The following is a 21,809-nucleotide window of genomic DNA, read 5'->3' as shown; positions in this document are numbered from 1 at the left end:
TCATATGGAATGCTGAGAATTGAATCAGAGTTGACCTTGTGCAAGGCAGATGCGATACCCTCCCCACTGTGCTATCGCTCTAGGCCCTCAAATATATTTTTAATAAGCTGTAATCTTACATTTTCAAAAAGATCCACTAAATGTAATCAATGTCTTTTTTTTTTTTGATGTTTGGGCCACACCCAGTGACACTCAGGGAATACTCCTGGCTATGCGCTCAGAAATTGCTCCTGGCTTGGGATGCTGGGATTGAACCAAGGTCCATCTTGGGTCAGCTGGATGCAAGGCAAACGCCCTACCATTGCTCTATTGCTCTGGCCCCATCTATGTGCTCAAGGGTTACTCCTGGCTGTCTGCTCAGAAATAGCTCCTAATAGGCACGGGGGACCATATGGGACACCGGGATTCGAACCAACCACCTTTGGTCCTGGATCGGCTGCTTGCAAGGCAAACGCCGCTGTGCTATCTCTCCAGGCCCCAATGTCATTTTTTAAAACTATAATTAGAATTATCATAAACTATCAAAAGGCACGTTAAGAACAAATCCTAAACAGGAACTTCCTATACGTATAGGTATTCCAGTTCTCATAAACCTCAACTGAAATGATAGAACACAGTGATAAACCAGGAACCCCGCATCCTTTAAAATAGCAGCAGTGTTTGTGCCGGGCTTCGAGAATCAGAATTACAGATGCTTGCCTGGCATTCTCACATGTACCCAGGAGACATTCGTTTGCTTATAGGATTTTTGTTGTTTTTTTTACATATGGCTTCAAGCCACCATGCAACATAGGGCTCTTTTGTTTTGTTTTTATTGTTTTGGGACCACACCCTGTGGTATTGGGGATTGACTCCTGGCTCTGCACTCAGAGATTACTCTTGGCGGTGCTTGGTGGCCATATCCCTGCTGGTGGTGGGCCAATGCCAGGGATTGAAGCCTTGCAGATTCTTTCCTTTCCTTAACTGTATTCTTGTAGCCCTACTCTGTAGCCCCACAGAAACATTTGAGGTGGGGGTGGACAATATTTGGTCACATCCAAAGTGTTCAGAGTTTATCTTGGCTCTGCACTCAGGAATGACTCCTCACAGGCTTGGGGGACCACATTGGGTACTGGGGATTGAACCTGAGTTGGCTGCATGCAAGACAAGTTTCCTTCCTGCTATACTTTCGCTCTGCCTTCGCCTTTTAAGTAAATAAATAAATAAATGATTACTTCTGTCTTGAAACATGGACACTTTGATATCTTCTGAGGGGAGATATCTTTAACCCCATCTTAACTTTGCCTCCATAGGCTCCTTCGTCAAAGATACGAGCTGCTCCTGCCTCAAGTACTTCTTATGCTGCTGCAGATGATGCTTCAGGTCTGTACAGCCGTGTGGCTGCTCAGGGCGATGCAGTGCGTGAGTTAAAGGCCAGGAAAGCCCCCAAAGATGAGGTTGACGCAGCCGTCCAGCAGCTTTTGGCACTGAAAGCGGAGTATAAAGAGAAAACGGGCCAGGAATACAAGGCTGGAAGTCCTCCCACTGCTGCTCCCCCGAAGGCAGTTCCCAGTGCCTTGTCTGGCCATGCTCTCTACCAGGAGGTCGCTGCCCAGGGCGAGGTGGTCCGGAAGCTAAAGGCTGAGAAAGCCCCCAAGGTCAGTGCTCTGAAACAAGTCATGGTTTTTGCCAGGAAACTGAGCTCAGGCCTTGTGGGTAGTGGTGCTAGGTGTGAAGACTGTGCCAGGTTCTGATTCCCTCGGAGTGCCGAACTCTAGAGATGTATTCACCATCAGGGGCTTTGCAGGGTTTGGGAGGAACAGATCCCCGATCCCATGTTAGCAATGGGGATGAAATGCTGGGGATTGTAGGAGGACAGGGTGCTGAAGCCCTTTCTATTACAAGTAAGCTCACAGTGGAGGGATGGTGGTGCTGGGGATTGAACCCCCCAGGATCCCCGCTGACTGGCACGTTCCCTGCCACTGAGCTACATTCCCAGCCCGTAGGGACCCATGTTCCCAATTTTATCAGACATCAGAGCTAGTAGGGTGCTTGAGCTTTCTGGTGCTTGAGTTCATACTCTGAACAGGGCCAGCAGAGACACTTTCTCTAATGCCATCTGATGATATGGCTGGCCTAGAGACCCTGTCCCAGTATCCTCGGTGAGAATAACACCAGAAGTGACACATTTGGCATCTGCTCCAGGAACTATAGTTGTCGAGTGGTGTTTGACTAGAGACAGTCCCAGATTCTTCCTAGAGAACCTTCAGATGATAGCAAATTTGGATTGAAATGTTGGTTTTAGTCCTGTTTTTGGACTCTTGAAGAAAAATATTTAGCTAGATAGGTTAAAGCACATTCACTCCTAGTTCTAAAACTAATGACTGAAAATGTGAAAAGTTTGAAATATTTATCTTGTTTTTTTACCCCCTCTTTGCTCAGGCTAAAATTACCGAAGCTGTGGAATGCTTACTGGCCCTGAAAGCTAAGTACAAAGAGCAGACTGGGAAAGACTATGTCCCTGGTCAGCCCCTGTCCTCCCCAAGTGCAGATTCAAGTCAAGCCAAAGGCTCTCAGCCCAGCGGTCCAGAAACACCTGAAGCCAAAGCCCTTTTTAACCAAGTGGCATCTCAAGGGGAGACAGTGAGAAAGCTCAAAGCCGAGAAGGCCTCGAAGGTCAGTCAGTGCGTGGTCAGTCATGTGGGTTATTTTGAGGGGAAAGAAGATGCATGGACAGGTCACTGCTAGAGATCACTTTGGCTACCCCAGAGTACTTGGAGACAGGGAGGGGGTCCCCAGGGCTATTTTCACCCTATGATGCCAAGGATTGGACTGGAGTAGGCCACATGTGAGGCCTGGGGCCTCCTGTGCTATAATCTATTTGTTCCTATTGTTCCTATTTTGATTTACTTTGGTACCCATCTGGCAATGTTTAGGACTTACTCTCAGCTTTGTGTTCAGGGATCACTTTAGGAGCTCAGGAGATCATCTGTGGTTCCAGGGATTAGCCTGGGCCAGGTGTTTTGTTTTTTTGTTTTTTGTTTTGTTTTTGGTTTTTGGGCCATACCCGGTGACACTCAGGTTATGCGCTCAGAAATCACTCCTGGCTTGGGGAACCATGTATGCCAGGGAATCAAACCGAAGTCCGTCCTCACCCATTGTCACCTTGGACATCATGGAACGCTGTGCTTGGTCTTGATCCTCTCTAGTTTGAAGGTCCTGAGTGAGCACTAGACCCTTTGAACTGAGCCCATTGCTCAGTTCACCCTTGCTGTATGCTCTGTGATTTTCATTTGTTGTGGCTCTGGTTTGCTTTTGTCTTGTTGATTTTGTTTGTTTGTTTGTTTTGTTTTGGGTTGTTCTGGGGGCTAGTCCTGGCTGTGCTAAAGACTCACTCCTCGTAGTCCCAGTTGTGAAGCCAAGTCTTCTAAATTGCAAAGCCATTTCAAATGACAAATTTTATTTTGTGTGCGGGAATAGTTTGTTCTAATCATACCATCATTATAACAGTAGGGTTTTTTTTTCTTTCTTTCTTTTTTTTTTGGTTTTTGGGCCACACCCAGCGTTGCTCAGGGGTTACTCCTGGCTGTCTGTTCAGAAATAGCTCCTGGCAGGCACGGGGGACCATATGGGACACCGGGATTCGAACCAACCACCTTTGGTCCTGGATCGGCTGCTTGCAAGGCGAACACCGCTGTGCTATCTCTCCGGGCCCTTCTTTCTTTTTTTTTAATGTTGTGTTGAGGCTAGTTTGATACACTTCTCTCCCATTTGCAAACTTGTGCTCTTGCACTTTGAGTCATCATCCCTGCCCCAGGAGCAGGATTTTGTTGGTGTAAATTGATTTGGAACTTGGAGGTTTCACCAGTCCCAGAGAATCACTTGCTGTCATTCATTTATCATTGGGAAATGGTTGAAGTTGGGAGAGGCTTCAGTGTCTTTAATGACTCTTATTAGTGCTTCCCAATGGAGCTTTCTGGGCTGGTGGAAATGGTTCTGTTCAGGACTAGCTCTATAGAGCTGAGAAAACCCAGGTACTGAATTAGGGAGTTCGGGGGAATCCTAACTAGACTAGACTAGACCTCCCAGCAGGCGGGCCTGTCCTGTGCTTAGGCACTGCTCAGGGTTGATTATTCAAAATCAAACCTTGCATGTGACTGACACATACACACAAGCCTTAAATGTGAAACACATATCCTCCCTTCCTCTCTCCTTCTGTCAAGTTGGTGGGATTTGTTTTTGCTTTTAATTTATCTTGAACCACTTTAAACTTTTGTAGCCCCTTGTGGCTCTTGCTGCTGTTTGGACCATTCTGTTCTGGGCGGAGCTGCTTTTCCGTCCCTCTTTTGCAGTCTGGGCCCTGCCTATCTTGTTAGCTGCTATTCCCAACCCATACCCAACCCTCTGCTGTGACCACTCAGATCTGCTTGCTGAGCTGTAGTGCAGAATTGGTCTCCTCGAGTGTGGATGGTGGTGGAAACTTCCCAATTCTGCATCTCCTCCATTACAGGACCAGGTGGACGGGGCCGTGCAGCAGCTCCTCCAGCTGAAGGCTCAGTACAAGTCCCTGACTGGGGTGGACTATAAGCCAGTCTCTGCCACTGGGACTGAGGACAAAGACAAGAGAAAGAAAGAGAAAGAAAACAAATCTGAGAAACAGAACAAGCCTGAGAAACAGAGTGATGGTCCAAAGAAGGAGGCTGCCAAGAACCCAGGCGGTGGGCTGTCATCCGGTGGGGCTGGAGAGGGCCAAGGGCCTAAAAAGCAGACTAGGTAAGAAGGCATGGACCCTGCCTGAGGCTTGTCCATTTTCACCTTCCCCCTGGGCAGAGATGAAGGGATTTATATTATCTGAATTTCCCATCTGCAGGCTGGGTCTGGAGGCCAAGAAGGAAGAGAACCTCGCAGATTGGTACTCTCAGGTAAGTCGCTTTTGGCTGATTTTCAGCTTTGAGGTTTTCAGAGGCTGGTTTCTTTGTCTAGACATAGTAGTAAGGGGCACTGTCCCAACCGCCACTGACCTAGTGTTTCCCTACAGTGCAGAGACGAGGGGAGCAGACTTGGGGGACTGTCTGAAGCAGGAGCAGAGTGTGGGAGGTGACAGGCATTTAGAGTCAAGAAGTCACATGAAGATGGTTCCATTGTGTTTGGTGCCCCCTTCACCTTCAAGTGTGATAGGTTGCTTCCTGGGATGCTGGGGGTGAGACCAAGCATGAACTCAGCCTTTTAGGCTCTCTCCAGCTTCCAGTGCCAAGGAGAAGAACTAGCCTCAGAGTCTCGGGTGGTGGCAGGAGGACCCAGAGTGTTTAGACTGTTCTCTGTGCCCTGCTTGGTCTTCTCAGTCTAGAAGGTTTTTTATCTATATGAAGAAAAAGTCCCAGCAGCAGACACCTCCCAAGTTGGCGTTGACCAGATTCTTTTTTTTTTTTTTTGGTTTTTTTTGGTTTTTGGGCCACACCCGGTAATGCTCAGGGATTACTCCTGGCTTGGGGGACCATATGGGACCCCGGGGGATCGAATCGTGGTCCATCCAAGGCTAACACAGGCAAGGTAGGCACCTTACCTCTAGTGCCACTGCCCAGCCCGAACCAAATTCTTTTTTTTTTTTTTTTTTTTTTTGGTTTTTGGGCCACGTCCGGCGGTGCTCAGGAGCTACTCCTGGCTGTCTGCTCAGAAACAGCTCCTGGCAGGCACGGGGGACCATATGGGACATCGGGATTCGAACCAACCACCTTTGGTCCTGGATCGGCTGCTTGCAAGGCAAACACCGCTGTGCTATCTCTTCGGGCCCTCGATCAGATTCTTGATGCTTGGCATGTAGTTTACTTTAGACTTTACAGACTACTTTTTTTGTTTTGTTTTGTTTTTTAACCTTTTTGGCCCATGCCCAGCAATGCTCAGGTACTGAGCATCCTGGTACTGAGCTCAGGGACTATGTGAGATGTCTGGAATCAGGCTTTGGTTGGCTATGTGCAAGACATGTTCTGTCCATTGTATGGTCTCACTGATCCCTATATTATCTCTTCTTTTTATTTTTTTATTATTCTGTTTAGGTTTTTGATTTGGGGGCACATCCATTAATACTCTGGGCTTAGTCCTGGCTCTATAGTCAGTAATCAGTCCTAAAAGTCTCAGAAGACCCTATGGGATGCCAGGGATCAAATCCAAGTCAGCAAAGTCCAAGACTTGATATTCCAAGACTATCACTATAGCCTAATTGTCATCTTTCTTAAAGGTCATCACAAAGGCAGAAATGATTGAATACTACGATGTGAGTGGCTGCTACATTCTTAGGCCCTGGGCATATTCCATTTGGGAATCCATCAAGGCCTTTTTTGACATGGAGATCAAGAAGCTAGGCGTGGAGAATTGCTACTTCCCCATGTTCGTGTCCCAGAGCGCACTGGAGACCGAGAAGACGCATGTGGCTGACTTCGCCCCTGAGGTGAATCTTGCACTAGAGCAGCAACTTACAGCCATATCACAGCTGCCAGTTTAGAGTACTCTGGGTTTTGTTAGTGTGGTGGTATTCTGGGGTCACACCTGGCATTGCTTAGGGCTCATTCCTGGTTGTGCACTTAGGGTCACTCCTGGCTGAGCTCAGGGGACCAGATGAGATGCCAGGGATCAAATCTGAGCAGTGATATGCAAAGCAAGTACCCTGCACACTTGCTCTGGTTCCTTCCCTAAAGGAAGTGACCTATATAAAGCCACTTCAAAACTTCAAACCTTATGTTTCCACCTGCTTCTTGTTATGGTTGCATTTGTCATGTTAATAAGCAGGTATTTCCAGTTGCCCATAGGGATGGAGCCAGGGTTGAAGAGAGAAACGTGGCCTGCTGTGTCCTTCTAAAGTGCTCTTCAGAAGTGTCTGGAAAAGGGTCTTTCTCTTCTAGGTCGCTTGGGTAACGAGATCTGGGAAAACTGAGCTGGCAGAACCCATTGCTGTCCGCCCCACCAGTGAGACAGGTGAGTCAGGAATCAAGGTGATTCTTCTCTACTCAGATTCCTGGTGGTCAAGAGAATTTGGAGAGCTCAGTTGGCTAAGCGCAGGCTTTCCCCTAGTGGTTCACATCTTGACACTAGTTCTATTCCAGAGTATACATCCACTATGGCCCAGAACAGACAAAATGATTGCCTTTTGTGAGTTTGTTTTTCATCAGGGCTTCTGGCTGATTTGATCTCAGCTCTGCATAAATCCCTTGAGTACAGCCAGGATTGAACGCTGAGTGAGCTCTGAGCACAGCTGTATGCGGCCCAAATCCCCCCATTCTCACATCACCGCCCATGCCCCCCAAAGAGAAGAAAAAGGACTTTGATGATTTCCTGTTACATGCTGTAATGTTGAGAACTTCCTAAGGGAACTTTCTGTTGTAACTAATAAAACTACAAGCACTAATGTTAGATGCCTCAGCCATATGCAGAGTCGTCATTTGTTTGATATAGCTATATCTGTGAGGCTCCTGTAGTTTCCTAAGTGACACATTTAAATTGGTTATTTTCAGCTGTATAATGAGGAAAGTGGAAGGAGTTTTTTTTAGCTCTTAACTTTCAGGGAGAGAGGGTTTGGGCTAACTAGTTTCCCTTTCATCTTGTGGAGTGACTGTGACCATCACTTGGGTGTTTTGAGCCCTTGAGCTTGTTTACATCTTCATTTCAGTGTGTTCAAGATTGTTTGTTCTTTATTTAATTCTTTTAGTAGCAAGTATAGAAAATACAATGAGAGGAGCTGGAGTGATAGCATTGTGGTAGGGCACTTGCCTTCCACACGGCAGATCAGGATGAACCTGGTTCGATCTCCGGCATCCCATATGGTTCCCCGTGCCAGGAGCGATTTCTGAGCGCAGAGCCAGGAGTAACCCCTGACCAACACCGGATGTGGCCCCAAAAACCAAACAAACAAAAATACAGTGAGAAACTTATGATGTATTGGTTATGGTAGCTTTTATTCCACATCAGATTGCAAAGTGTGTCTTGCTTTGCCGATCATCAGAACTCTGGGGGCTCCTCCTCTTGAACTCACTCCCACAGAGAGATAGCTGCATCAGGCTAACCCCAGCCTCAGTTCTTAGTGTCTGTGAGGTGGAACTACTGGGGTCAACACATCATTCAACTTCTCTAAGCTCAGTTTCCACAGTTTTAGTAACAAACCTACATGACTTCTTGGATTGAGAGTGAGATTTGAATAGATAATGCATAGAATTTAGGATCCAGCATGGCATATACTCTAAAAGACATTTATTTGTTTGTTTGAAGGCTTTTGATTTTGTTTTGGGACCTGGTTATACTTAGGGCTTATTCTTGGCTCTGCTTAGGGGTCATTTCTGGTAGGGTTTCAGGGACCATATTTGGTGCCAGGGAAAATCAGACCTTGTGTGGTCTCATGCAAGGCAATTGCCTTACTTGTCTCTTTATCCTCTGGTTACTAGGGATTTTGTTTTTTGCAGTCCCAGAGGTCAAATACAGCCTTGAGCATGGACTTCACGAGGTGTTTTTTGGCTAACACAGGATAGCAGAAGACTCATAACGTAGGACCATGTGTCTCAGATGCCAGAGCCCCATATCTGCGTTGTTTTCCACCTGACCACCAGGAGTGATCCCCTTTAAAAATCTGCCCAGGGAGAGCAGTTAGATTCAACATCAAGCATAAATAACCTTGTTTAGAATAGAAAATGTGGTCAGGCTGGAGTAGACCTGTGTGAAGGCATCTGCTCTTTGAGCAGTTAATGCCTGTCACTCATTGGCCACAGTCAGGGCCTGTTTGCCTGCCTGTGTCTTGAGTTCTTGCGATTCAAGCTGTCAGCCTACTTCTCAGTCTGCAGAGTAACCTGCGTTTTTGTCTCCACAGTCATGTATCCTGCCTATGCCAAGTGGGTACAGTCCCACCGCGACCTGCCTGTGCGACTCAACCAGTGGTGCAATGTAGTGGTAGGTGCACTCGTCTGCCAGGTGCTCAGGAGTTTGCCAGGAGCTGCCCCTGGTCTTTTCCTTAGTTTCCTCTATAAAGGATGCATTGTAGGGACTTTTTCTAAAATTAGACCCTTGGGTTATTGTTCTATTCATACTGGATTCTCAGGCGTCTACTGTTTCAACATGAGCCTCGCACCAGAGTTTCCATGCCCCTCCTATCCCCAGCTTGCAATCTTAATGGGCACATTTTGAAGGTGAGTTAGTGCAGTTTAGGTTGGTCCATGCTCAATACTGATGGCTCTGGGCTTAGCTCTGTAGCTATACCTCACTGTACCCACTGACATGCCTAAGGTTTGGCCCCTGTCTCTTCCTGCCCACCTCTTCTTATACCCAACCTCCTTTTCTGTCTGCCCTGGCTTTGATTACTGTTGTCTAGGACATAGTTTGCCCATTGTGGGTGCCCTGCATTCCCGTGTAACGGGGTCCTGTAGGGAAGTGTGGACATCTGCTATTGGACCCTTTTTGCAGTATTATGGGCCCCAGGTAGGATTCCTGCTTGCCCTGCCTCCTGAGTTTGCTGGTGAAACTGGCCACCCTGTTGGTGATGGGGTTTGTGGTCTCTGGTCTCTTGCAGCGGTGGGAGTTCAAGCATCCTCAGCCCTTTCTGCGTACTCGTGAGTTCCTCTGGCAGGAAGGCCACAGCGCATTTGCTACATATGAAGAAGCAGCGGAAGAGGTAGGAAAAGCATTTCATTGCTTGGGTTCCTGTCACTTTTTTTTTTTTCCTCCCCCCTCCTGTCACTTTTAAATAATGCACTGTTCTCTGATCACTGAGTAAGCATTCAGGAATGAAGGAAGACAAATTGGATTAGTTATTCCCCAAAAAGAGCACATTAAAATTTGATTTTTGATACTTAAAACCCTCACTACTCTCGTAGCTTTTCTAATTACAAGAAAGTTGTCTTATTCCAGGTGCTTTCTCCATGGTACTTAGTTTTCGGTGGTTGACTTAGCTCTGTAATAGGTCAAGTTCCTGATGACATTCAAAATGTTGCTCCAGGTCCTGCAGATACTCGACCTGTATGCTCAGGTGTACGAAGATCTTCTGGCCATTCCTGTCGTCAAAGGGAGAAAGACCGAGAAGGAGAAGTTCGCTGGCGGGGACTACACCACCACAGTGGAGGCTTTCATTTCAGCCAGTGGCAGAGCCATCCAGGTAGGGTCTGCTGCCTACACCCCAAATGCAACAGACACTTTTCCAAGCAGCTCTCTTCCAAGCAGCTCTCCTTGTGGGGTGTGGGTTCTAAGGGATAGTTGGCTTTGCTGTGCAGACCAAATGTTCAGTCTTGGACTGCATCTGGAACCTTTACCCCAGACATGCACTCCAACCCTTTGAGCAGTGTAGAGTCCAATGAGTATCTCCTGTGTCTGGTGAGTCTCATTAGACCTCCCATTCATTTCTCAGTTAAGACATGGCTGTGGGCCGGGCGGTGGCGCTAAAGGTAAGGTGCCTGCCTTGCCTGCGCTAGCCTTGGACGGACCGCGGTTCGATCCCCTGGTGTCCCATATGGTCCCCCAAGCCAGGAGCAACTTCTGAGCGCATAGCCAGGAGTAACCCCTGAGCGTTACCGGGTGTGGCCCAAAAACCAAAAACCAGAAAAAAAAAAAAAAAAAAAGACATGGCTGATACCTTAAATCCATAGTCAGATGAGCGGTTTCTTCTTCACCTGTGTAGTTATCCTTACTCTTGAGAAAGAGACAACTCAGAGCAATACATCAAGCACAGTCTCTTTATGAGCTATATATATTGAATATATAAAAGCCAAGAAAAAGAATATATTTACCGCCCAGTTGGAAACTTGTAATCTTCATCATCACTGTCAAGGACATTTTTGTTCATAACTAAAGTTTCTTTCTGTTCTAGGGAGCTACTTCCCATCACTTGGGACAGAACTTTTCCAAGATGTTTGAAATCATTTTTGAAGACCCTAAGATGCCAGGAGAGAAGCAGTTTGCCTATCAGAACTCCTGGGGCCTGACAACGCGCACCATCGGCGTCATGACCATGGTCCATGGGGACAACATGGGCTTGGTCTTACCGCCCCGGGTGGCCTGCGTCCAGGTGAGAGAGGGAAAGTTTTTTTTTATTCTATAAGATACACTGTGATCGGGCCCAGAGAGATAGCACAGCGGTGTTTGCCTTGCAAGCAGCCGATCCAGGACCAAAGGTGGTTGGTTCGAATCCCGGTGTCCCATATGGTCCCCTGTGCCTGCCAGGAGCTATTTCTGAGCAGACAGCCAGGAGTAACCACTGAGCATTGCTGGGTGTTTTCCAAAAAAAAAAAAAAAAAAAGATACACTGTGATCAAATATATGTACTAAAGAAAATGTGCAAATGTATCTCATTTGTGGGTTGGTTTACCCCCCAATAAGTATTATTAGGTACTTGATATAAAACTTTTTTTTAGGAATTAGGCTCCTGAATGTTTTGTGACAGTCATATGGTCCATTTGAAGTGGATAGTATATAGCTAACAGGTAGTCTACATGGATTGGAAATCTTAGAGGTTTAGAGGCAGTGATGGGGCTGATTCTTGGCCATTAATTAAGAGGTGATAGGACAGTGCAGCCATGTGCTGTTTTCTTCATCTGAAAGGGAGATTCTCTGCCGGCTTCCAGGTGGTTGTCATTCCCTGTGGCATCACGAATGCTCTTTCTGAAGAAGACAGAGAAGCTCTGATTGCAAAATGCAATGATTACCGAAAGCGATTGGTCACCAATAACATCCGGGTCCGAGTCGATTTGCGAGACAACTATTCTCCAGGTTGGAAATTCAACCACTGGGAACTCAAAGTAAGTTCTCCAGGGCAGCACTTCCTGCCACATGCCTGCCTAGTCTCTTTTTCCTTCCTATAGCTTCCATAATGTTTGACCCTTTTTGCTGTTGTTTTGAGTGCTGTGGGTTGAACATGCTTGGGGGCGGGGGAATCCCTGCAGTGCTGGAAGAAGGCATGAACCCCCCATTGTTTCTGGGACGTGGAGCCTCCCAACTGCTTTCTTTTCTGGCCCACCTACCGTTTTTCTGTCATGGCCCAAAAGCTTATGTTTATGCCATCTCTCAGTGGGCAGTTACTGTTATGGAGCTTGTGTTCATGATCTTAGATTAGGGGTGATTAAACAGCCTACTCTAGATCATATTTATTCCTCACCTTGGCCCTTCAACCTTTTCTCCTTCTCTTGGCCCCCTTATATCCTCATTTTCACAGTTTTTACTTACCATTCCCTGGGGTATCCTGGGGGCCCATGGGAAATGCTGGTCTGGACAGTAATTTGCTGCTCCTGAGCTCAGAGCCAGATGGGCAGTAGCTAGTAGTAGCCAGGCAGTAGGCTGTTTCTCAGACCATCCTTAGACTTTTATCATATTCCTGGAATTGATTCTGTCCACCTCTCAGGAACATGAACTTTTTCTTTTTTTTCCTTATTTGCTGATGCCTTCGCTTTGAGCTTGTTTGCTTCACAGTGGATAAAGCCAGGAGAAGGCAGCTCTGCCCTTAGAAACACCCGTGAGCCACCTTGATCCTCCTCGCTGTTTTCCAGGGCGTCCCCATCCGGCTGGAAGTAGGGCCCCGAGATCTGAAGAGTCGTCAGTTTGTGGCGGTCCGACGTGATACAGGGGAGAAACTGACAATTGCTGACGCAGAGGCCGAGCCAAGGCTGCAGGTGCTGTTGGAAGACATCCATGCCAGCCTCTTCCGCAGGTGAACACTGCCTGGGCATCCCAAAGGGATGGCTCCTCCTGGCACCACTCTTGTCCTTTCAGTTATCTTGGTTTGGGGCCCCTACATCCGGCTATGCCTGTGACTTATCCTTTGTACTCAGAAATTACTTCTCAGGATTGAACCTGGGCTTGTCATGTACAAGGCAAATGCCCTGCTAGCTGGACTGTAGTGATCACCTGCCCAAGACTGAGAAAGAGAAGGAGGGAGGGAGCGTGGGAAGGAAGGAGTGATAGAGAGAGGGATAGAAAACATGTATCCTTTTTATTCCTCCTGGAACCTGAGGCCTACTGCTGCCACTTGGGGGTTTCTGGGAGAGAGAGGTGGAGATTCACTGAGCAGAGGTGGCGGGGGAAGCCCATAGTCCCAGGTTCTATAGGGCGGAGGGGGGTGGGGGGATAGATACAAAGCAGGTAGCATCTTGCCTATGCTTTATCTCTGGTCCCCCACAGACCGGCTGGAGGTGCTCTGGTCACTATCCTGGAAACCCCCACCAATGGTCCAAATTTTTCTTTTTATATCCACTATGAACAGGGCAAGGTGGCAGGGGTGGGGGAGCATGTCCAGGTTCAACTGCCATTACAGTGGGGTTATCCAGGTTTCGTGTCCATATCCACTGCAATTACATCAACAAACTAGACTATCTCTTTAGCTCAAATGTTGCATCTTTTTTGGTTTGGAGCCACACCCAATGTGTGGATAGGAATGATTGGGGGACCATACGGGATGCCGGGGATCGAATCTTAATTGCTATTTTTTAAGTTAGTCCTTTTATTTAACAATACATTTGCTTGGCTTGCTCACTTAAGCCCCTATTTTGCCTTGAACATATATCTTTGCTTGCTTTTTTTTTTACTTGGCCGAAGGCTGGGTTCTCTCTGGAATACATTTTCCTCTCTTCCTTTCCCCTCACTTTCTAAGTATATTTTGTTCAACAAAAATGATCTTGCTTCAATTAAAAAAAAAAGATTCTTTTTTTCTTGTTATCTTCCTTAATAATGAAAAATAAGACGATATAGGTAGGTAGTACTTACTTGCTGGATGAATCTATGTGTGAAGGTGATGTTCATTATTGTTCTTTGTGCTTAGGGTCACACCCGACAGTGCTTGGAGGACCATGTGGTGTTGGGGGATCCAGCCCCAGCTGCCTTATATAGAGCAGTGTCTGGCCCTATGTGCTGCCTCTGGGCTGGGGTGATTGTTTTTTAGGACCTATTCTTTTTTTTTTTTTTTTTTTTTTTTTTTTTTGGTTTTTGGGTCACTCCCCGGTAAGGCTCAGGGGTTACTCCTGGCTATGTGCTCAGAAGTTGCTCCTGGCTTGGGGGACCATATGGGACACTGGGGGATCGAACCGCGGTCCGTCCAAGGCTAGCGCAGGCAAGGCAGGCACCTAACCTTTAGCGCCACCGCCCGGCCCCTATTCTTTTTTTTTTTGTTTGTTTGTTTTGTTTTGTTTTGTTTTGGGGGAAGCACACCTGGTGACAATTCGGGTTACTCCTGGCTATGCACTCAGAAATCACTCCTGGCTTGGGGGACGCCATATGGGACACCAGGGAATCGAACTGCGGTTCATTCTAGGCTAGCACAGGCAAGGCAGACACCTTACAGCTTGCGCCACCACTCCGGCCCCTAGGACCCATTCTTGGGGGGGCCTGATCTCATGCTTATACCCAAGTCCTCTGCTTTTGTTCTCATACAAGATGCTACTAAATGTCTTGCGATTTATTTTTAGCATTGGCTTTTGGATCTGGATGTGCATATTTAGTGTAGAGAAATTAAAAAATACCAGAAACATAAAGAAGAAAGTACCTACTTCCGGCTTTCTACCTCTGGATCTGGTTGTCATAGCATCTGGTCCATTTCCTTCTCATTTTCTGCATGGGTGGTTGAATTCAGTCTGTAGGTTTTCTACTAACACTTTCTTCATTTATGACATTTCTTCATGAAATTTGTGTTTCCTTTTGAAATTTTCTACATTTAAGCAACTGGCTAAGATGCAGGTCTTTTGAGTAGATCTAAGTTCTGGATAGAGTATTAAGAAAAAATCTGAGTTGGACTAACCTCCATTTCCTATTTCTCAGAAAGAATTCTGATTCTTTTGCTTCATGCTAACGTTCACATCCAAAGAGACTAACTCATAATTCATTATGACATGTTCAGGCTGTGTTACTGTGGCCTCTGGTCATTTGGGCCCTTGGGTCTCAGTGCACAAGAGATGGTACCAGACAGTTGTTTCACTCTTAGAGTCTCTCGGGCAACAGACTGACCAGGTTTTAGACAGGATTTCATCAGGCTCAGAAGTACCTGTTGCCACTTGGAAACAACCCTGCCTCTCCTTCAGAGGTTAAGTGACTGTCCCCATGGCTCGTGGCTGCATCTCCATGGCCAGAACATAGTCATAGGAAGTGGAGAGGAGCTGAGCCAGGCCCAGCCGTCTCAGCACCACCTTACTGAAGGACCAGTCAGAGGTGGGGCCAGATGGATTTGGAGGTATAGCAAGATATAGCAGGTATAGCCTTGGTTTAGAGATTCTGAAGAAAGCACCTTCACGCCCCTGACTGGTACCGGGCAAACCCTCCTGTGAAGCCACTTCCACTGTAGTAGCATGTGGCTAAGATCTGAATGCTTCTGCCTTCAGGACAAGATCACATCTTTGATCTGCGTCTCTTTGTGATCCTCATTGCTTATGACCTGAGTATTTGGTGTTTGCCAGGCTGTCTGAGAAATGAACCAGACAGATCCTTGCAGGTCTTGTCTCATGAGGCCTAGAACCCAGATAGCTGAGCTGGGGAGAGATGGGATAAGCCCATCCCATTCTAATGGGATTTCATTCCAGCCTTCTGGTTTGTTAGGCAACAAGTCTATTCATGCTGGTCTGGTTTCTCTGGGACTGATCTGGTCTCTATTTTTAGGAAAGTGAGTCTTTATTTCTGCTTGTTTTGTCTCCTCAGGGCCTCTGAAGATCTCAAGACCCACATGGTCGTCTCAGACACAATGGAAGACTTCCAGAAGGCCCTCGATTCTGGGAAGGTAAGAAGCCTGGGAAAGAATGAAAGTGAGAGACCAATTGAGGCAGGATCTGGGGAGTGCTTTGCTCACTACAATGGCCTACCTCTAGTGCAGAGCCTGAGGTCTGGCCAGGTCTGGTCCCATCCCCATGATATATGATGCATATGATGCATGAGGTTGAAGTCAGTGAACTTATGCATGGCATTAATTTCTTCATAAGGCCTCTCACAAAAAGAATCGCAAAGCACCAAGTACTTCATTTCCCACAAGCTTTCAGGCTGCTCTCATTTGGGATAACCCTTTGGCCTGATTATGTAAAAGCTGCTTCTTGTGCCTGGTATGTTGGCTAAACAACATTCATTCCAAACCCTGCTGTTTTCATTATCCTGCCATCATTTTGTTTTTTCAGCTTGATGTAAATGCCTACACTGTTTGTTGTAGTTTTTTGAATACAGTTTGCAGACTCCTGAAATAACACAGTCCCATTCCTTACAGTTCTCTGAGATATACTTACCCAGATCTTTATTTACTGAACTTTCTATAGGAGGGAAATACTATTGTCTAGACTTGGTTTTCAAAATGAATGGGTCTTTTGAGCTCCTTAAAACTGCAGAGGTTGGTACAGTGGGAAGAGTTCTTGCCTTGCAAACAGCTAACTCAGTTCAGTCCCTGCATCTCATATGGTTCCTTGAGTCCTAGGAGTGATTCCTGAGCAGAACAGGAGTAATTCATGAGTGCCACTCAACCCCTGCCAGAGTCCAGCCCCCGATAAACAGGCTTAAAGCAGGAGCACTATGAGGATTAAGAAAATAAAGCAGGGGCTGGAGCAATAGCACAGTGGTAGGGCATTTTCCATGCAAGCAGTGAACCCAGGATGGACCCTGGTTCATTCCCGACATCCCATATGATCCCCTGAGCCTGCCAGGAATGATTATCGAGCGCAGAGCCCTAGTGATTCCCTGATGCCACTGGCCCAAAAAAGAAGAAAGAAAATAAAACAGACATAAGAAAGAAAAGTGTGGAGTCAGGGGGCACCCAGTCTCATCGACTGAGAACCTGACTGTCCTTCATGTACAGCACTTACTATTCAGGATAATCAGCATGGGAGTTGGGCTAACTAATCTAGCTAATGCTAACCGAGCCTGAATAGGGTTGGGTTTTTTTTTTGTCTGTTTGTTTTTTATTTGGTTTTTGGTTTTGGGGCCACACCTGGTGTACTCAGGCGTTACTCCTGGCTATGTGTTCAGAAATCGCTCCTGGCTCGGGGGACCATATGGGACACCGGGGACTGAACTGAGGTCTGTCCTGGATCAGCCGCATGCAAGGCAAACGCCCTTCTGCTGCACTATCACTCCGGGCCCCAGCCTGAATAGGTTTTTATTTTTATTTCTTTAGTTTGTTTTGGGGCCACAACCAGCATCGATAGAGGGTTACTCATGGCTATGTGCTCAGAAATTGCTTCTAGCTTGGGGGACCACATGGGACGCTGGGGAATCGAACTGCGATCCGTCCTAGGTTAGCTGCATGCAAGACAAACGCCCTACCACTTGTGCCACCACTCTGGCCCCCTGAATAGGTTTTTATATCTCAAAGGGGGAAGTTGGACGTATGGAGGAAGAATCTAATGTAAAAGTCTCTGAATTATCTTCCTCCGGGTGAAGTGGCAGGGCAAAAGAGTGAATACAGAACCCTCATTCCACAGGGCGTTCTGGTAATTCAAGAAGCAAGAGTCCTTATCACCTTTTTTCTGCCCCTCCCTTCAGACTATTAACTCTCTAGCTAAATATTTTTATTTATTGGATGTCTTCATATTTAACACCCCCCCCCAAAAAAAACCAAAAAGCTTTATTTTTTCTATTTAGTCATTTCACAACTCTTAATTTTTATTCTGTGTTCAGATGCAGGTGTTCCTAGCTGAAACTTTGAATGTTTATAAAAGAAAAAAAAAACAGGAGGAGATCCTTGTTTTCAAAGTGATGAACAACTGGAATAAATCACTAACTTAGGTGTTTGGAGTTGACATACTTGATCATACAGGAGAAAGCCACAAGTCTGGTCTGTCTGAGTGATCCCAGGTGACACTCAAGCAGACCGAGGACAGAATTTAGATTTCTCTTCTTCCTTGTTTTTTTTTTTTTTAAACTAATGCTGAGAGTATGTGGCAAAGCTTTAACTACACAGTCAGAACCACCTCGTAGTTCTCTTACTAAAATTTACTGGGAAGATGTTCATCTCTCAATTAGTATCAACTAAAAATAATACATATCAGGTGACATTCAAAATCTCTCTGTATCCACAGCCCTCATTTCTGAACTTCCTGTTCCTGCTTTGCACCTTTTTAATTCTCCTCTTGAGACTTTACTTTTTTCCAGAAATGATTGTCTGCATTAGATGTTTGCCTGTGTGAAATTTCCTAGATCTGCCTTGATAGCAGAAAATAAATCCAGTCGCCACTGGATTTCTTGCAGCACCATCTCTAAAATACATTGGCTCTGTGTTAATAAATCAATAGAGTAACTTGGTTAATCTAGTTACTTGCTTTTTCAAAGAAATAAGCCTCAGTACAGTAGTGGAATCTTATCTTTATACTAATAGTAGATAAGCTTCTGGAGTGACTCCACATCAGTTCTGGAATAGCAGATAGTGTTTAAGCACTGGGGAGCCAGCAGGGCAGCTCTTGTGGTTGTGCTTCATCCTTCTTGCCCCTGCTGCAGGTGCAAGTATGGTCCCTGCCTATCCTAAAGCCTTTGGTGTACTTGGTGCTGGGTTGGCTCAGGCGGGGGAGGAGGAAGGGAGTCATGGGCACTCAGGTATAGGTAGGACTTTACTTTGTACCTCTTGCCTATTCAGAGAAATAGAAAAGCAAATCTGATGTATAGGCCTCGTGTGGGCATATTTTTCAAGGGGGGTGATGTTAATGTGGGGTCCTCTACATGTGGTGTGTGATCACTGTGGGAAACCTTTTTTCAAGCTTCTAAAGGAGATCCCTAAGATCCCTAATCATTCTTGTTTTGTTTTGTTTTTTTTTGTCCTTCGGGCCACACCCTTTTGATGCTCAGGGGTTACTCCTGGCTAAGCGCTCAGAAATTGCCCCTGGCTTGGGAGGACCATATGGACGCTGGGGGTGGGGTGGGGAGAATCCAACCGTGGTCCTGATCCTTGGCTAGCACTTGCAAGGCAGACACCTTACCTCTAGCACCACCTCGCTGGCCCCGAGATCCCTAATCATTCTTTTTTTTTGGTTTTTGGGCCACACCTGGCGTTGCTCAGGGGTTACTCCTGGCTGTCTGCTCAGAAATAGCTCCTGGGTCCGGGCGGTGGCGCTAAAGGTAAGGTGCCTGCCTTGCCTGCGCTAGCCTTGGACGGACCGCGGTTCGATCCCCCGGCATCCCATATGGTCCCCCAAGCCAGGAGCAACTTCTGAGCACATAGCCAGGAGTAACCCCTGTGCATTACCGGGTGTGGCCCAAAAACCAAAAAAAAAAAAAAAAAAAAAAAAGAAATAGCTCCTGGCAGGCACGGGGGACCATATGGGATGCCGGGATTTGAACCAACCACCTTTGGTCCTGGATCGGCTGCTTGCAAGGCAAATGCCGCTGTGCTATCTCTCCGGGCCCCCTAATCATTCTTAAAACAACATGTGGTAATGTAGCCTGCTTACCTAAGTCTCTGAATTTCCCCTTCTACAAGTACGTCATAATTCAGTTGGATTCCTGCAACTATCTTCCCAGAGTGACCTAGTGTTTTAAGTCTGTCCAGACCAGCTTGTGGAAATACATTTTCTTTTTTTTTTTTTTTTTTCTTTTGGTTTTTGGGCCACACCCTGTGACGCTCAGGGGTTACTCCTGGCTATGCGCTCAGAAGTTGTTCCTGGCTTCTTGGGGGACCATATGGGACGCCGGGGGATCGAACCGCGGTCCGTCCTAGGCTAGCGCAGGCAAGGCAGGCACCTTACCTCCAGCGCCACCGCCCGGCCCCGGAAATACATTTTCCATTGTAAATATTGAGATGGGTCGAGACAGATCTTAGCCACACATTTATAATCTGAGTCCAATTTGTATCATTACTCCAGATATCCAGGTGTTTAATACAGTAAGGAGCAAGAGGACCATACTGAGTACAAGCTTTTATAAACTGACTGAGATTGTGTATACTTAAACTTTCATAGGTTAAAGCCATTTCATCCTCTTGGTTGGGAAAATTTATTTCTCAGTCTATCTCATTACTGATTCCTTGCAGAACTGGCCCCTGAGGTCAGATATTTTTCCAATAATGTCTTTCAGAATCTGTATTTATCACTAGTCACAGTGGACACACAGCACTGCAGTTCTCAAGTCTTGGGATTTCCTGTCAATGTTTGTACAAGGGAACCCAATATACTGTCTGTTGCAAAAAACAGTTTTTTAAACATAAGTATGGGGGCAAGTGAATTAAAATCCTTTCTATGACTAAATTATATGCTTCAAATAATGGACATCTTAGGGGTTGTACCTAAGTATTACTAAAAAAAGTGAAAACATTTTTACATATAAAATTTGCATTTGAGAGTGGGTTCACATGCTTGTAATTCTTTTAAATTTCAAATGAAACAATATAAACTTTTCTCATGCTTAGTAATTCTTATGTCTTCAGTAATCTAAACATGAAATCTAAACATGACGTTTGTGCATGGCTTTTGCTTCCTGTTTTTCCAGTGTATGTGCTGGTGACATAACCAGTCAGCACTGGGCAGTGAGAAGCCATTTCAGCTCTTCAAGTGCTTGGCTTCTTTGTTTTTTTTTTTTTTGTTTGTTTGTTTGTTTGTTTGTTTTGTTTTTCTGGGCCACACCCGGCGGTGCTCAGGGATTACTCCTAGCTGTCTGCTCAGAAATAGCTCCTGGCAGGCACGAGGGACCATATGGGACACCGGGATTCGAACCAACCACCTTTGGTCCTGGATCGGCTGCTTGCAAGGCAAATGTCGCTGTGCTTTCTCCGAAGTGCTTGGCTTCTTGTTGTTTCCGTTTTCATTGCAAATGTGCTACATAAATATTTTCCAGGCTACTTATAATAAATAACCAGCCTTGCCTTTGTTTCCTCCCCCCTTCCACCCATCCCACTTACCATATTTTCCGACCCCCTAATTTTACAGTTAAAACATAGTTTTAGGCCTATATTCGCAGTATCAGACATAATGTTCCTGTGCTGCAACTGTCTGTACCACAGTGAGCCAATCACAACAAGCAAAGGTTCAAAGGTTATACTGTAATAGACTTCCTCTCTGACTCTGGCCAATCTGAGCAGGCTTTTTACAGTGTAGATTCGGGTAGAGAACATTGTCTAATTTGCATGCATAAAAAGCCTACTTGGATTGGCTGAATTAGAAAGGCGGTCCGAGCAGCTTTGCAGTGATTGGTGCAGGATCGAGTTGGAAAGTTTGTTTCATGGCAATATCCAGATGAGTTTCGTTTAGCAGCATATCAAAACGTTTTTCGGGATATACTCGGCGTATAAGATGACCCCCGATTTTCGGTTGACTTTTTTATTTCAAAAGTCGTCTTATATGCCGGAAAATAAGATCACCCCAACTCTTTGGCTGAGGAAAGACACATTTTCTAGATAAATGGGACTTTTGTTTTTCAAATATTTGCACTGTAATAAAAATGACTCAATGCCCCAGAGTATGTTAAAACTGGGAAGATTCCCTGATCCACTTCACTGTCACAGATAAAACTTGGGGTAGCACTTGCCACCCGCCTCCAGTGTCAGTTGCCTGGTTCCAATATGAAAGAGAGGACTCGACTTCCCTCAGCTTTCTCTTTGGGCCACACTAGGTTCATCCATGCTATTAGTGGTTCACAGACCGTCACTGTGGAGTCCTGGGGTATGTGTGTACCGCATGAAGCTCTTCCTGAGCAGAGTGGACAGCAGCAGGCTTGCAGGGGTTGAGGATGCCAGGGAGACCATCTGATCTGTTTGGCTCATATGTGCTTTTGGTGTAGATGGAAGGATTACATACAAACTGCCTTTCTCTCTCTGACCAGATTGTGCAGATTCCCTTCTGTGGGGAGATTGCCTGTGAGGATTGGATCAAGAAAACCACAGCCAGGTAAGCTCGCAGGCTCTCGACGCACCCCTTGGCCCATCCTGCTGTGCC

General features: G+C 46.2%; 1 protein-coding gene across 1 annotated transcript in view; it reads left to right on the top strand.

The window, feature by feature from the left end:
• Positions 1–21,809, top strand: part of EPRS1 (glutamyl-prolyl-tRNA synthetase 1) — a 51,483-nt gene that overhangs the window by 29,283 nt on the left and 391 nt on the right. The window contains exons 18-31 of the mRNA XM_049769543.1: positions 1,293–1,637; positions 2,422–2,655; positions 4,490–4,752; positions 4,850–4,901; positions 6,215–6,424; positions 6,876–6,948; positions 8,828–8,907; positions 9,524–9,625; positions 9,950–10,105; positions 10,814–11,011; positions 11,568–11,741; positions 12,486–12,646; positions 15,616–15,694; positions 21,697–21,761. Of these exons, the coding sequence (XP_049625500.1) occupies positions 1,293–1,637; positions 2,422–2,655; positions 4,490–4,752; positions 4,850–4,901; positions 6,215–6,424; positions 6,876–6,948; positions 8,828–8,907; positions 9,524–9,625; positions 9,950–10,105; positions 10,814–11,011; positions 11,568–11,741; positions 12,486–12,646; positions 15,616–15,694; positions 21,697–21,761 (2,192 nt within the window). The remainder of the gene's footprint in view (positions 1–1,292; positions 1,638–2,421; positions 2,656–4,489; positions 4,753–4,849; positions 4,902–6,214; positions 6,425–6,875; positions 6,949–8,827; positions 8,908–9,523; positions 9,626–9,949; positions 10,106–10,813; positions 11,012–11,567; positions 11,742–12,485; positions 12,647–15,615; positions 15,695–21,696; positions 21,762–21,809) is intronic.

Source organism: Suncus etruscus, chromosome 3 (assembly GCF_024139225.1).
Source record: "Suncus etruscus isolate mSunEtr1 chromosome 3, mSunEtr1.pri.cur, whole genome shotgun sequence".
Lineage (NCBI taxonomy): Eukaryota > Metazoa > Chordata > Mammalia > Eulipotyphla > Soricidae > Suncus > Suncus etruscus.
This window is presented reverse-complemented; position numbering and strand designations above follow the sequence as displayed.